At 40.0% G+C, this 15,656-nt stretch overlaps 1 protein-coding gene across 1 annotated transcript in view; it reads right to left on the bottom strand.

The window, feature by feature from the left end:
• The window catches only part of LURAP1L (leucine rich adaptor protein 1 like), a 46,746-nt gene extending 41,295 nt beyond the window's left edge, over nucleotides 1-5,451 (bottom strand). The window contains exon 1 of the mRNA XM_007110172.3: nucleotides 4,469-5,451. Within this exon, the coding sequence (XP_007110234.1) occupies nucleotides 4,469-4,768 (300 nt within the window). The 5' untranslated portion in view covers nucleotides 4,769-5,451. The remainder of the gene's footprint in view (nucleotides 1-4,468) is intronic.
• Nucleotides 5,452-15,656: the final 10,205 nt, after the last annotated feature.

Genomic DNA, 15,656 nt, shown 5'->3' with positions numbered 1-15,656 from the left:
TTTTTTTTTTTTTTTTTTTGCGGTACGCGGGCCTCTCACCGCTGTGGCCTCTCCCGTTGCGGAGCACAGGCTCCGGACGCGCAGGCTCAGCGGCCATGGCACACGGGCCCAGCCGCTCCGCGGCACGTGGGATCTTCCCGGACCGGGGCACGAACCCATGTCCCCTACATCGGCAGGCGGACTCTCAACCACTGCGCCACCAGGGAAGCCCGAAATTTTGACATTTTGATTCATGTTCTTCTGGTATCATTTATGTGTGTTTGTGTCTAGCCCTGTGTATTGCCTAGAAAACTTTTTTAAACCAAGAGTTGAGGAATCAGGTGGGGTATTTGAATGCTTTAATAGTAAGACAAGTAACTAGCTTGAAATTGTTTATCTCTCACTATTACACAGCTGCTGTGCAAATATGTAGTTGCTAAAAATATGGGATCAGGACACAATATCTTCAAATTAGTTATTCATAATGGCACTGCCTTAACCATTCAAGCGTGACACAGAATTGAATAAAACCTGGAGTACGGCATCAATAGGTAGTATATACTTCATTTCAAACTATACTTTGATGACTGAACAGTAATTGTCTAGGAAGGCAAACTTGGGAGGGTCCATTAGATCCCTTCTAATTCCAGGCTCTGATTCGTTAGTGATTGCCTTTATAATCTTATGCATTTCAAATTTTTTCCAGAGTAAATCGATGAAAATAATTTTCACTCTTAAACTAGAGGTATGATATGGACATTATTGAGATAGCATTAAAATCCTTTGACTATCTTGTAAAAGAAAAGTGCGGTATAAAATGTATTACTAAGTGGTAAACATTGACTTTGACAGATTATTTACATTTACTGGAAAAATATTTCAGATGTTATGAGGCATTCTAAAACTTAGAGCAGTATTTGATAAGTAATGCTTAAAGTCTTATTCTTAAGAAAATTTTGCAAAAGGAGTCTGCATAGACAGTGGAATGAAAAGTCCAAACATAGGACAGGACCTCTTCCGAAGACTGACTTTTTAAAGTAGCCATTTTGTACTATATTCCCAAGGTCTCCAGGCTGGCCTGGTACATTGTTGGCACTCAATAAATATTTGCTGATTATTGAATGAACCCATATCTGAAACAACCCTTGACATGCATCCTGATGGCTTCTTTTTGTTGGTCCCTTAGTACTCTAGGGATTGCTGACTTAGCACAGATTTATAAAAACTATTCTGTATTTTGAGGAGAAATTATTGGGATGCAGACGAGGATGGGGGAAAAGCACAGTACATGGAGTCAGATGATATGAGTTCAAATTGTGATTCTGTTGACTAATTAGCTATGTGACCTTGGCCTGATTTCTCAACCATCTCTAAGCCACAATGATCTCATTCGCAAAATGTGGATGAAAATACTTCTTTCCCAGTATGACCTTATGCTCAAATAATATGACAGATAGTAAAACCCTGTGAATTGAAAAGTAGTGAACAAATATAATTGGGCAGACTTTGTACCAGAAGTCTGACATCTATTTCTGATTTCATTGTAAACTTCCTATGTGTATCCCTGCATTTGCTTATTGTCAAATTTCCTTATCTTTAAATTAAAAATAAAAAGTATTTTACACATTGGGAAAATGTGCTCTCTCTCCAGAACATCCTGAATGGTTACTTTGAATTGGCCTACTGTATCAAATATATGCCTGCAAATTTTCTTTTCCAGTATTTTCCTTCCCACACCCTTTATTATGTATTGTGCTATTTATGTTGTCAATAAGGGTTTCAAGGTGAAGAAGTCTGGCCACAGAAGCAGTCTCCCGCCCACCCCCAACTTCAATCTGTTTTATCTTGCTTCCTTTCCACCTGCATCTCACAGACGTCGAGCATTGATTGTAATATTTACAGATAAGAGTTAAGGAAATGATTCATAAAACCATAAAAGGAGATGAGAGAGACAATGAGAAGATCAGGTGAATGTAAAGAAGTTTAAGTTTTGAGACTCCGTCCCTGCAAGTCTATGGTGCCTTGTGTCAGTGGTAAGTACATCCATCCTAATAGGAGAAGAAGGAAGGCTTAATTCCTGGAAGTCTCTAGAAAATCCTGTACATGGCTAAGGTGTTTCTTAGGAAGGAGTTCTGAGGGCAGGACCGAACGAAGCCTGATAATTCCAGACCATCCAGAAGAAAAATCTGTGAACAACTCAAAGTAATGAGCATGAACTGTGTGGTCAAGCATTAGACCAAGGAGGCTGACTCAATGCTCGTAGAAGAGAGCAGAAAAGAACATAAAACTCACAGGGGCATCGCCCAACTTCTCGACATGGGGATGCCAGGAGACAGGAAGAACTGCACAACTGCATCTGTTCCATGTTTATAACTAAACTGCCAAGTCTGCATAAAAACAAATCTGTTGCTTTGCAATTATGCTGAAGCTGGGGTTTTTAGTACCCATAAGAGTTATGTAAAATGGGGGAAAACTGTCTCATTGGCAGGGGAATATACCTGTTTTCAATCCCTTCCCTCTAAACTCCCATAGCCAATGTTATCATTTGCTCAATAAAGGAGACCTTTATTGGAGTACAGAGTTGAACACAAAACATCTGTTCTGGCATAATTTCTCCTAGGTTCATAGATAACTATGCTTCACGTAGAAAATATAATGAATAGTCAGTTTAGTAATCTGCCCCTCCTGTTGTTGTTGTTTCTGCTTGCTTTTTAAAAATGTATTTATTTATATACCATAATCATTATACATAACAGCATCTGGCTTGGGGAAACAGATTTTTATTAACTCTGTGACATTTTCATTAAGAAAAATAGACAAGGCTAGAAAATGTCTTTTGTTGAAAATAACCAGATTTTTTTTACCCTACAAAATTCTTCAGCACACTTGGCTTGATATACTACAAATAATAAATGGCAAATGAGTGCAAGAGATTTGAGAGCCCTAAATAGGCTCCTTGAACTTTTTGTTTTGTATTTTGAGCACCCAGTTAATTACCAGGTATAGTCAATGCTTAGTCAATACTTGTTGAATAACTAACATGTATAACCTGTGGTGTGTGTGTATATTTAGTGAAACATGAATAGTGTAATAAAATCATTTGCATTACACATGGTGTATGAATACACACACACACATATATATACCTACACATATATAGACCTATATATGTATGTCTCTATATATATTTGCATTCAAACTGGGAAGAAAATGGATTCTTGAGACATAAAAACTAAAGTTCTTAAGTAGACCAGCTTAAAAGATCTTGAGAGAGGTTTTTAGAGCCCTTGTGTTGATAGTGTGCTAAAAATTCTGAGCATAGGACATGATCTCTGAAGAATGTCTTTTTGCACTAGTATATTTGCCAAGATTACTTTATGCTTGGAATTTATTCCCTCCCAGTGTTCCAACTGCAAAAAGAGAGGAGCTAAAGTAACACCACCGGTTACTTCTTTTTCATGCACAGCCCCAGTAGATAGGGTCATTTATGTAGAAGTGGCTGAGGCCCCTGTTGTAACTTTCCTCCTTTCCAAGCTGGTGGAAAATGCTGTTGTTTTGTGGTCATCTTCTTAAAAGGATTAAGGAAGGAATCATTTCCTCCAAGCAGTTCGTTGTACGAATAAACCGAGGTCCACAGAGGTTGAGTGACTTGCCTGAGTTCATGGTAAGTAAATAAGTGTCTCCCTCCAAATACATCCGGAATAACAAGTATTCTCGGACCCTTCCTAGTCCCATTGTCCTATTCTTAGGCTAACATTTGCAAACAGCACAGAAAACAATTGCAGATTGAGGACTGATGGGGCAGGGTAGGAAGTGGTCATTAGCAAATCCTTGGGCCTGGGGATCACCTGTTCTTTTGGATCAACCATGAGACAAGCTATTCATAAGGACCTCAAGGACGAGTGGGCCATTGTTTTCAGAACCAGCAGTGGAGAATCAGCTCCACAGTGGCCTAGGAACTGCTCGGCTGCTGCCCCAAGGGGCGGGGCGGTAGTGGTGGAAGAGGAGTGAGCCAGGAAGAAGGGCTGCAGGGACCCCGCCGCGCCACCTTTCGGCAAACCAGGAAGTATATTTGCAGTAAGTGCAACGGACCGAGCCACCTTTTGAACTGAAAGTGTGAACGGCGCACAGCAGGCCCCACATGCGTGCAGTAACTGCAGACGCCCTCGGCGGGCTTGTGCCTGGGAGGCTGCGGACTGGCATCTCAATGGTCAGAGCCGGGAGCAGGGAGTTGGCGTCAGAAAGTACACAGAGCAGGGCAGGCTCTGCTGTCTTAGCAAACCGTGACCGAGCAAAGTCTCGGGTAAACAAGCTTCCCGGCTGCTGCCTCCGGATGCGCACCCGCTGCGCGCTCCCCTCCCCGTGTTTCCCACGCACCCCTGGCTCAGCTCGGCCGCCCCGGCCGCCCTCTCTGCCCCCAACCGCATCTTCCGACCTCCCGGTGCTTCTGCGCGGGCTCCCACTCCCACAGCTGGAGAACCACACTCACCATGTCTTGCCTGAGGAGGTGAAGCTTGGTTTCCAGCCTCTCCAGGGCGCTGCTGGAATGGCTAGGTTGTGGGGAGCCAGAGGTTGGGGAGGACGAAGAGGAGGATGATAGGGAGAGCGGGAAACTGCAGCTGCTGCTGCTGCAGACTCCGCCACCGCCGCTGCTCCCCCCGGCGGGGTCTCTGTCCCTTTCCTGGGGCACCGGCTCCTCCCCACGGAGCGAACGCACTAGGCTCTCGGGCACTTTGCGCCCTAGCTTCAGCTCGATGTCTCGGAGGTCGGGCAGCGGGCCGTCGTCCATGACTTTTGAGGAACGGTGGAAATGGTTATAAAACGCTACGGATGAGAGGCAGCAGGGGCCTCCAAGTCTGCCTGAAGATCAGCACACCCCTACCGAGCCCAGGTCTCTATCCTCGGCGGATCAAACTCACGGTCCGCTCCATAACCGCCCGCGCGGTATCAGCCCTGAAATCCGCACAGGATGGGCGGGTCGCCGCCGCGGTTCCCGGGGCGCAGTGACTCCCTCGACACTTGTTAAGATTATAGAGCCCTCTTCATCCTCTTCCTTTTTGGCTACCCCACTGCAAAGTTGAGTTAATTGATATTGCAGAGAGGGGGAAATAACAAGTACTAGAGACCGAAAGACAAGAGGGAAATGAAGTCTGTCTGAGCTCTATGGGGGAAAAAATTCACATTGTTAAACTGTCCGTTCACATCCCAGCACCATATTCACCAACTGCCCGTCTGGTACCATGCGACACAAAATAATGATGTGGCCACACTCCAGGGTAGTTTCATTTTCCAGCCATATGTCTCCAAGCTTTCAGAATATCCTGGATTGTCAGAAATTATTTCTAGTCAGTGATAGAGGAGGTCGGTCGTGTGCATAGAGGCATAAAAAAGAGAGTTCGCTTAGCAGGAGTTTAACGGCTTCCTCGATGCAGCACAAATTCCCTTCTTCCCCTTTAGGCTGTTAGATCCAAGTCATTGTGTTCCCCCAAGCCTCGGAAACTTTAAGCTCCGCTGGCAGGTGGACCAAACCAGGGCCAACCCCTGTACCGTAAAACACAGGCAAGAAGAGCAACAGAAAATGTCCTACCCCTGCTGCCAGTAGTAGTTTCAACATCCTGTTTTAGCTGGGAGTACCTAATACGGGGATTCGATTTTCAGTTTTCCCAGCGAAATTGCCGTGTAGCTACAACTTTTAGTCCTGGTAACAATAGAGGCAGAAGAATGACTTTAAATGTAGTGTCATTCCCTACCCCCCCATCTTCCTAAATGACAAAAATTTAGCTTTAGAAGCCTTTCCTAATAATTTTGTACTAATATACAGTGTAATAATTTCACCAAAAGTTCAGTGAGAATGTGCAACCAAAGCTAATTGTCTTACCAAATGTTACATTGTCACCGCAAGCAGATATGAAAAATTAAATAGCCAGAATAATCTATATGCCTACTGAGGATAGTGGTGGATTTTAAAAGGAGAAAGTTGCTGAGATACTTATACTCAATATTCTCTCTCCATAATTAAGGTAAAACTAGTGAAAAGTTGTCTTTGATAATTTATCTGTATTTTTCAACTATTTGAAAGAAACCCAAAGCCTGCCATCTATTGATCTGAGATACTTCTACCAAGAAAGTTATTATGAGCTATATGGATTATAGGTTTGATTCAACATTGAATTCGTGTTAAGAATCTTCAAGTAGAGGGTACTATTTTCAATCTAGTAAGCTCTAATATTTGGGGTTCCATTAAGATATTTCAAAATAGGGACCCCTCTCTTTCTGGGACAAATAAGTATTTGTGTTCTTTGTACTTCCCAGAGACATCACTCAGGTTTGACACTTATAAGCACATGGGCAAATACATCTCAGAGTACTTTTTTAGCTGAGCCTCATCCAGGAAGCCTAAGGGTAGATAGGAAACAGGCTTTCTGAGTGAAATATTTCATGTCAGGGAGAAAGTTGCTAAAGTTCTCTTGTCAGCATGTCAGAAATTTTATGTTATTTCTTCTCTTAAAAAGAAATGAAGAAAATAGTTGTAAATTAAGTGGCCCATTTTAGAGTTGGAACAACCATTTATAGAATCAAAGGAGAACAAAACTAAATCTCAACTCACTGATAAAACTACATGCTCTGTCCTAAATTTGGAAAACCACAAGCTCATTGGATAAGAATTGCACTCTAAAATGTAATTATGGAAAGCCTGAATTTCAGTAAAGAAGAGGTTTTTGCTTTGTTTTTGTTTGTTTGTTTGTTTTGTTTTTTGTCATAAAGCCCTTACAAAGTTCAGCATAGGGCTGGCTGAGAAGAGTAGCGTGCAAACACAGTATCTAACTTGAACTTGGTCCATAAAAATAGTTTATTGTCAAATTATCGTCAGTGTAACTGTACAAAAAAGGAACACCACCTTTGCTGTGAGTCACAGACAGTAAAATTGTATTTGATACCGAAGATAATTCAAAAATAGCAAACTATTTTTTTCATTTTAGATTTCTGCAGAGAAAACATCTCCAAAAGTAAAAACATGATCTGTATGTAAATTAATATTTTGTGCTGGTGCAATATAAAACAAATGTAAGCTTTTTAAGAAAAGCTTAGTTATGATAAGCCTTTTAAAATTTCTCAACTTAATGCTTTATGACATTTTAGTTTAAAATAGAGACGTTTTGAATGCCAAAATGATAATTTTCAAAACATATTAGAATCACAGTAATCTTATTAGGCCTCTAATAGACTCTGTTAACCCTGTCATTACTGCTTTATGTTGTCTGATGTGAGAAAATTCCTTGCCCAAAATGTTCAAAAATAAGGATCCTTTTTACTTTGGGGTCTTGAGAATATTTTGTTTGTCTTCAAGATTTTTCTGTGATGAAAAAGAATGTGTGAGAGGTTTAACTAATTGCTAACTGTTAGCCCTATATTATACGTTGATTTGAGGGTTTAGTTGACAAGAACTGCATTAACAGGCCTGGGGAGGAAGTGAGGTCATCAGCAAAAAAGAGGACCCATGGAGAGAACAGAGAAGAAATAGGAGGGAAAAACTCTGCAGAGCAATTCTTTATATTTATCTGGTCCCTCTCTCTCAGCAGTGCTCCCTTCCTGCTTCTGCTTTTCTTGTCCCTCTCCAGCCACCTCTTGTTTCCTTAATTGATAGCATCTTCCAGCAACAACCTAATCGCAGGATGTTTCCCCAAGCCTAATATACTGAAAAGTAAAATCGTAACAGTTGTTACTCTATTATTTGTGTTTGTGATATAATTTTCTAGACCCAGACTACCTTATTATATGCGTCCTTTTCTGACTGCCTTATGTATGAGCTGGATTTGCCTTTTTTCCATTTAGAATGCCTAAGGAATCTAAGAATGGGTATTAAACTATGGAGAACTTTAAGAGACTGGGTTTCTTCCCCAGTTCGATTGTGTTCACAAAGAAAGAAAGAGAGACTCTTATTTATCATTAAAAAAAAAAAAATCTGGTAGCTAATGAAGTGGGAACATTGTTGGACTCAGATGACAGGTTTTAAAAGAATGCCTCAGTCACAAAAACAGAGTGATGTGATGCAAGCTTCACACATTCCACCCTTAGAACACTTCCTGGTATGAGACAGTGTTTAGAGCAAAAGTAGACTCAGCAAGACTTTGTATGGTGTGAGTAATGCCACTCCATAATCTGCTGCTGGCCTTGTGGTGAAAAGAAAAAAAAAAAGGCCTTCTACCCTCTCTCTGGCACTGATTGAAAGTTTGCAGCATTCCCAACTCTCACTGGCACAGAGTTCAAGGACTAGGGCAGAGTCTCTAAGCTGAGATTCCACTCCCCCCAGTGCAGAGTAATATCAAACAGTTAACAGCCTCAAGTTACCTTTAAGAATTTTAGGAGGTAACTATGTAATGGGTATCAGGTTGTTTAAATCTTTGTTTTAAATGTGTAGAGGTGCTGTTCCTATAAATATTTTTGTTCAGCTGATGATGTGTTTAACAAGGAAGGTGTCATAGCAAAACTAAAGACTGTTGGTCCCATCCATACATAGTGGAATTGTATATCTGCTAAAGCTATGAAGATTTTACCCTGCCTGTCTATAGAGTCATTTAATTCAACTATAATTTTGTAGCTTGGTTGGGTCTGTTTTACTAAGAAAAATCATCTGGTTTATTACCAACTTGAACAACTTATACATGTGTATGCCATGTATATCCCTATATCATCTATCTATCTATCTATCTATCTATCTATCTATCTATCTGAAATATCTTTCCCTAAGGAGCACAGATCCTTTAAATTGTTCTCTGATTGGAGTGTAATTAATATTTATAATCAGAGCTAAACACTTTCCTGAGAGATTTTCTAGACAATACTAAAAATAGGTCACCAGCATCTAAGTCTGCCTTATCCCCTCTTCATAATCCCTGTCAAATCTCTCTGTCTTCATTGTTTGTAATAGAGTCCTTTATTTCCTTTTACTTGCTGTCCTGAGCTCTGAATTTCTACTGAGAGGTGCATAGCAGGGCCCAGAAAAGAGATATCTTTAATAAAGCTAACCACGAGCTTTTCCTCTGTAGTCATCCTAGTTTTGAATGGACTTAAAGGTTATTTCGGTGGAGTGCTGGTAAATGTTTACAACTAACTCTTTGAAAATATAAAAATAACTGGCTTGTAGCTTTTGACGGTTTTCATGGTGTAAGTATTCCCACCATGGCTGATTTCAAGCTACCAATGTAAGTTGGGAAAAAATGAGCTGTAGCACAATTTTCCCCAACTGTTTCCACCAAACAGATAAATTTGACTTAAATAGCCTCAGGGGCACAGATTATAGTAAAAAGTAGTCAAACAATTAGGAAGTGATGAGTTTTGATATTCATTACATTTGTCTTAGTATAATTTACCTAATTTAAAACTTATACAATGTAATTTTTAAAATAATGGCTGTGTTTAGCAATTGGCTTACAAAATTCCTAAAAATTTAACAATTGGCTGCTGTAAACTGGTATGGGCTGGCTCCACTGTACTTCTGTTTCATAAAATCTTGGGGGGTGATCATTAATTCTAGTTAAGAAAAGAGATAAAAACTCAAAGCCAGAGAAAGCAGTTCAGCTTTAAGTCTAAGGGTTGGGTAAAGTGATAATTGGGGAAGTGAGTCCCAGAGTCAAAGTAGGAAGATGAGGGGTCTCATAAAACTGTTTGTGTTAGCTTCCTGGGGCTGCCATAACAAAGTAACACAAATGGAGTGGCTTATAACAAAATAAATTTATTGTCTTACAGTTCTGGAGATGAGAAGTCCAAAATCAAGATGCTGACAGGGCCATACTCCTTCTGGAGACTTTAGGGAATGATCCTTCCTCACCTCTTCCAGCTTCTGGTAGCCCCAGGCATTCCTTGGTTTGTGGTAGCATAACTCCAGTCTCTGCCTCCATCATCACATGGCTGTCTTCCTTCTGTGTCTGTGTCTAAATTTCTTTCTTCTTGTAAGGATGTCAGTTATTTTGGGTTAGGGACCCATCCTATTCCAGTATATCTTAGCATATTAAAACTGCAACAACTGCATCCCCAAATAAAGTCACATTCTGAGGTATGATAGGGTTAGGCTTTCAACATATCTTTTTGGGGGACACAATTCAACCCATAACACTGTGGAATGATGTAGATCTTGCAGGTCCACTTCAGACATGAGGCTGTGAATAATATGAAAGAACTGGAATCTTCTTTTTATTTGGTACTTTTTTATATTTGGCAGTGATGTATGGAGGTCACCTTGAAGGCTTAAAGCCACAGAAAAGAAATAGTTAACAGTCTCTTTTCTAATCAGTAAAAATGCATTTATTGGGCTTCCCTGGTGGCGCAGTGGTTGAGAGTCCGCCTGCCGATGCAGGGGACACGGGTTCGTGCCCCGGTCTGGGAAGATCCCACATGCCGCAGAGCGACTGGGCCCGTGAGCCATGGCCGCTGAGCCTGCGGGTCCGGAGCCTGTGCTCCGCAACGGGAGAGGCCACAACAGTGAGAGGCCCGCGTACCGCAAAAAAAAAAAAAAAAAAAGTGTTTATTTCTTTATTAATAATCACCTCTGAGTTAGTTAATAACAGCTATTAGCTTTATTTTTTAAAGTATGCTTTTATAGACTAGAAAACTTTGATCACAGAAACATCCCTATCTTGAAATCCAGTTACATAATCTTGGACATAATTCATAAATCCACTTTTGATATCTTTCACCAAATACCTTGACAATTTCTAAAATTGAATTTGAGGTTGGCTCTAACATTATATAATGTAAACATTAAAAATAAAAATAAAAGGCCTAAAGAAATACCCTATTTCTATGTTTTAGCTTAGAGGCAAACTTATGAATTGATTTGAAAATTATTTGACAGATTTTATTTGAAGTATTGATTTTATGGAACACAGAAGCTAAGCATATTGAGCTAGAACCCCAATCAGGGTAGAAAAAAGCAATGGTGAATGCTCACAGAGAGGATGGTGTCCAAGAAGTTTACAGAGAACTATGATTTTCCACAAGAGCTTTGACCTGTAGATTTGGCACACGACATAGAATTCCCACCTGAATGTCATGGCCTCAGGATCAATGCCCACTTCTGGTAATGTCCTATGAATATCTCAATTCCTGTCCGTATTTTAGCCTTCTAGTTTCTCCTTATTCTTAGCATCATAGGTACAGAAGGAAAAGCAGAAGTGCCTTTCAAAAGTCTTGGGAGGAAGAGAAAGAAAAGTTTTATGCATTTTTTTAATTTTGAAAAGATCATAAGGATTATATGTAAAGACACATAAATTAGTTAGTATTATTTGGGAGTGAAAACTCAAGAACTCCCCATAGCAGAATTGCAGATCTTAGTCTTAGGACTTAAGAGCATTACTCAACAGTTGAAAGTTAGCCTTCTTAAGCTATTAAGTAAGCTTGCTGCATGGAGAGTCAGAGAGAGAATGTGATTTTCTTTCAGAAGTATGTATGATTCAATGAGAATACTTTTGTGACCATAATGAGACATACTGAGTATATGCACCTTATGTAAAAGATAAATACTGTAATTATGTCCTCAGAATATTCAGGCAGACAGTTACTGGTTATAATGCCCGTCTGATAAATCAGCAAGAACATTTTGTGGAGTAGAAAAGCACTTTTAAATCAGAGCAGCAGAAATCACAGTGATAAAATAAAGGAGAGGAAACTCTGAAAAAGCACTGGCTAAAGGGGTAGGTGTTATATATTAAACATTATTTTGTGACAGGTTCTTTCCATATTTTGTATCATGTAATCCTCATAACAACCCAGAGAAGCAAATTTTATTAACCCTGCTCTCATAAGATTAATTTGAAGCTCCAAGAGGTGAAACTACTCACCTAATGTTTCGTTAGCATAAGTGGAAGAGCTGGGATTTGCCCTAAATTATAGTTTACTCCCAAACGCCTATTGTTTCCATTTCTTTAAAAGATGGGCATTAGCCCTCTTTCACAACTGTTAAGGGGTTCCACTGCTACACATATATTTTTAAGAAGTCAACACTGAGTTGCTTCCTATGTTATTGGGGAAACTCAAATTCCAAATGAGGTAGAGTTAAAAAGTGAGATAGATTAGAAAAAAATAAGTGTATTCATGGGAGATTCATTTACAGTGCATCATTAAGGGACATTAGGAGGTTCCTGTTCTCCACCTTCGGTTTCTTGTGAATTATCACTCCCTCCTCCAGCAAGGGGCCAGTATTTGAGACCGAATCTGGCATTCGGTGGAGCCCAGATCTGAATAGATGTGGGAATTAATCCTTTCATTCCAAGGGAGATAGCTCTACAAGAAATATTGGAAATGGACGAGCAGAGCAATCATGAAGGGGTGCTGTAGGAAAGCTTGTGCAATAATCACCACTGGGCAGAAGGTTTTATGACCTTTTGACTAGGGCGACTGCTCTTTTCCAGTCTGATGTGGCAAATGCCAAGGGCAAGGCAAATTCACAGGGGAAAGAAAAAGCCCAAGGCACATTGCCATTCCAGAAGATAAAAGGCAGCTGAGACTGCCATTGCTTCATCTCTTCTTTTTTTTTTTTGCGGTACGCGGGCCTCTCACTGTTGTGGGCTCTCCCGTCGCGGAGCACAGGCTCCGGACGCGCAGGCTCAGCGGCCATGGCTCACGGGCCCAGCCGCTCCGCGGCATGTGGGATCTTCCCGGACCGGGGCACGAGCCCGCATCCCCTGCATCGGCAGGCGGACTCTCAACCACTGCGCCACCAGGGAAGCCCCATCTCTTCTTTTTGTGCTCTTCCTATACCCAGCCCACGTGTTGTAGCTGGTTTTGCAGTAGCTGACCCTCTGTTCCATAACCTTTGACGTGTTACCTTAGGCTATACTTTGGTAGTTCAAACACGTCAAGGTTTGATCTAAGAACATTGCTCAATTCTATCGATAGGTAAATTTCAGCATGCTGTACCAGAAACACTTCATATTTGAATTGAGTTTGCGTCACTGCTGATCCTTAGGGGTCAGTGGAAAAATGTGATCATAAATATCTGAGGTGCCATAGGACAAGATATGGTCTCAGAAAGAAAGAGAGGGAGGGAGGGAGAGGAGGAGGAAAAAAGGGTGGGTGTCGGGGGTGGGGGGAGAGATAGAGGGAGCCAGAGAGCGCTTCTAACAGAGAGCAAACCTAACAGTTCCCTGCAGACAGTGAAGGTCACTCTGCTGCAACAGCAGCCGGTTTCATCAGACAGCTGTGTACAAATTGGGAGCAGAAACACCTCTCATTCTCATCTTCTCAGATTTGGTTTTGTGCTAGAGATGACAGGGAGATAACGGGATTCTGAAAAGACAAGTTTTGATTTCTCGTAAGCAAGTTGTTACAACTACTTTACAAGAAAAACAGAAGGCAAAGTGTTTGTTGGTTTACTTACCATCTCAGATTTCAAAACACTTGAGTTGTGACTATATCTAGGATGAATTAAATATACTGTTGATGTACATGTAAATTGATAACATTTTGAGTGAGCCGGTGTTCAAGGTTTTAAATCAGGCAAACCATTGGACTCAGCAATTCATTTTCTAGGAATTTATTTCTAAAACGGTAATCAGCAATATATGGAGAGATTTATTTATAAATATGTTCAATACAAAATCCCAAAGAAAAACAACCAAGCAAGCAAAAGCTGCCGCGCATATATGTATATACACACACATACATTCACATATTAGACGTATATAAAAGTCATATAAAATGTGTATGCAAATTTATCAGATTTGTCAAAAGTATCACTGTGTGGTAAGATGATGGGAGTTTTAATTTAATCTCTGTGCTTTTCTATTTTTATTAACTATAATTAATTAGTAAAAAACCCTCAGAACATTGTTTTAAAATTTTATTTTTAGTGCCTTCTATTTTGTTCTTAAATATTTATGCATAATTTTAAAACAAGTGGGTATTTTTTAACCCTAAAGAAATAAATTAAGTGGAATATTTTTGAAGGGGAACCCGGGGGGGATTTTCTAAATAGCCTTTGTTAATACTGAATATTAAAAACCTAACTCTATACAATGCCAATAATATGATCACTCTCTGGCTACCTCATGGCAAACTTGTGTTACACCTTTCCCTAGTGAAGGAGGCTGCCTACTCTGGAATAGCATATGATTTTGGAATAACACTTTTAAGTAGGGAGCAAAGAATAACTCTAGAAATTCAGTAGGATTATTACCTGATACAACATGGAATATCATAGTCAAAAGCAGACTATATGTGACATAAAATAATGAGTGCTCTATATTTTTAATAAATGATCTAGCAAAATTATCATCCCACAGCACTCCCACTGAACCTTTTTTTTTAACATTATCATTCAAATATGTTAACTAGAAAGGAGTTCAATCTATGAATGTTCAGTAACCCTTTCCTGGTTTGTTTGTGCCATGTAGGGTAGCAAATAACTAGGTAGGGGGGTTTGAGAGATGGGATAACATTACGGGAAGGGGCCAAAGCCATAACTAGAGTGTAGGGACTTGGTTGGGTGTCCTGTGTCCGGAGAGACAGATGAGTCTCTGGGTACGTGTATCTGGATGTGTGGGAGGGAAGGAGGGTTGAGAGGTGATGATGGGTCATCAAATAGAAGCTAGGTGCTACACAGTTTTCCCATGGCCACCCCTGAATGTACATGTCTTACACATTCAAAGTCTCTTGGTCACTAAATCTGTAAATCTCAGTCTATATGAAGGATTTCTCAACTCACAAGAAAATTGCAAAACATCCTAACTCAATGAACTTACATCACTTATTAATCTTCATTTCCTAAGCATAATGTGAGCATCGTAAATTGAATTATTTTTGGTTCTTGTGTGAGAACTGGAGTAATCCATAATAGATAGTCATACCACAGGGTTTATTCATTTCTTCAACAGGCCGTCAACTCCAGACAGACTCCTTAGGCATTTGGGTCAGAGATTCATTGAAAGAATGGTTTAGTTGACATATAACCTGGCATTACATCATTCTGAGTTGTGTATGAATAGGGATTATAAAAAAGATTTGCTAGTTTGCTGGAATGTACACTCTGTTTTATAGAACTTAAGTTTCCTCGTCTAATATATCTTTGCTTTGTATTATGGTACCCTTCCTAATTATATAAGTGCACTTCGTTTAAAATAGTGTACAAAGGCCAAACCATATTTGACTCACAAGTCTTGCAATGCACGTTATTTAAACAAGCATTTTTACGTAGCTATAGAAATATGTAAAACAAAAAGAACAGAAAATAATTAGATGAAATTATTTTTCTCTCTGTCTTTTAATCAATTCCCACAAGTACAACACAGAGGCTTTTTCCTCCTTTATACTTTGGCTTTCCCACTAAGCTTTCCTATGAGTCTTCCATTAACATTTTTTTCCAGTTTCATTCAGAATCATATTTTATTGTGTTCTTCTATTTCAATGACCAAGGCACAAGATGTGGAAATTTCAAACTGTAAGTGTTAACTTTAAGAATCCTTCCCCTGTCCCCTTTCGCCATTGCTCTTTTCAGCTCTTCCCTGTCAATTTCTCTCCCCATTTTCCCTCATTTTTATCCCATTTCTCCTTTACCTATCCTGCCTGCTATCTCCTCTCTCTCTCTTTTGCTCTCCTTTCTTCCATTTTCTCTCTGTCTCTTTTTATCCTTATATTTAAAGACTAGAAATAATTAGTGGTGTCCTCATGCTGATTCAGGTTGA

This window comes from Physeter macrocephalus, chromosome 9 (genome assembly GCF_002837175.3).
Source record: "Physeter macrocephalus isolate SW-GA chromosome 9, ASM283717v5, whole genome shotgun sequence".
NCBI lineage: Eukaryota > Metazoa > Chordata > Mammalia > Artiodactyla > Physeteridae > Physeter > Physeter macrocephalus.
Note: the sequence above shows the minus strand (reverse complement) of the source record. Positions and strands in the feature narration are given on the sequence as shown.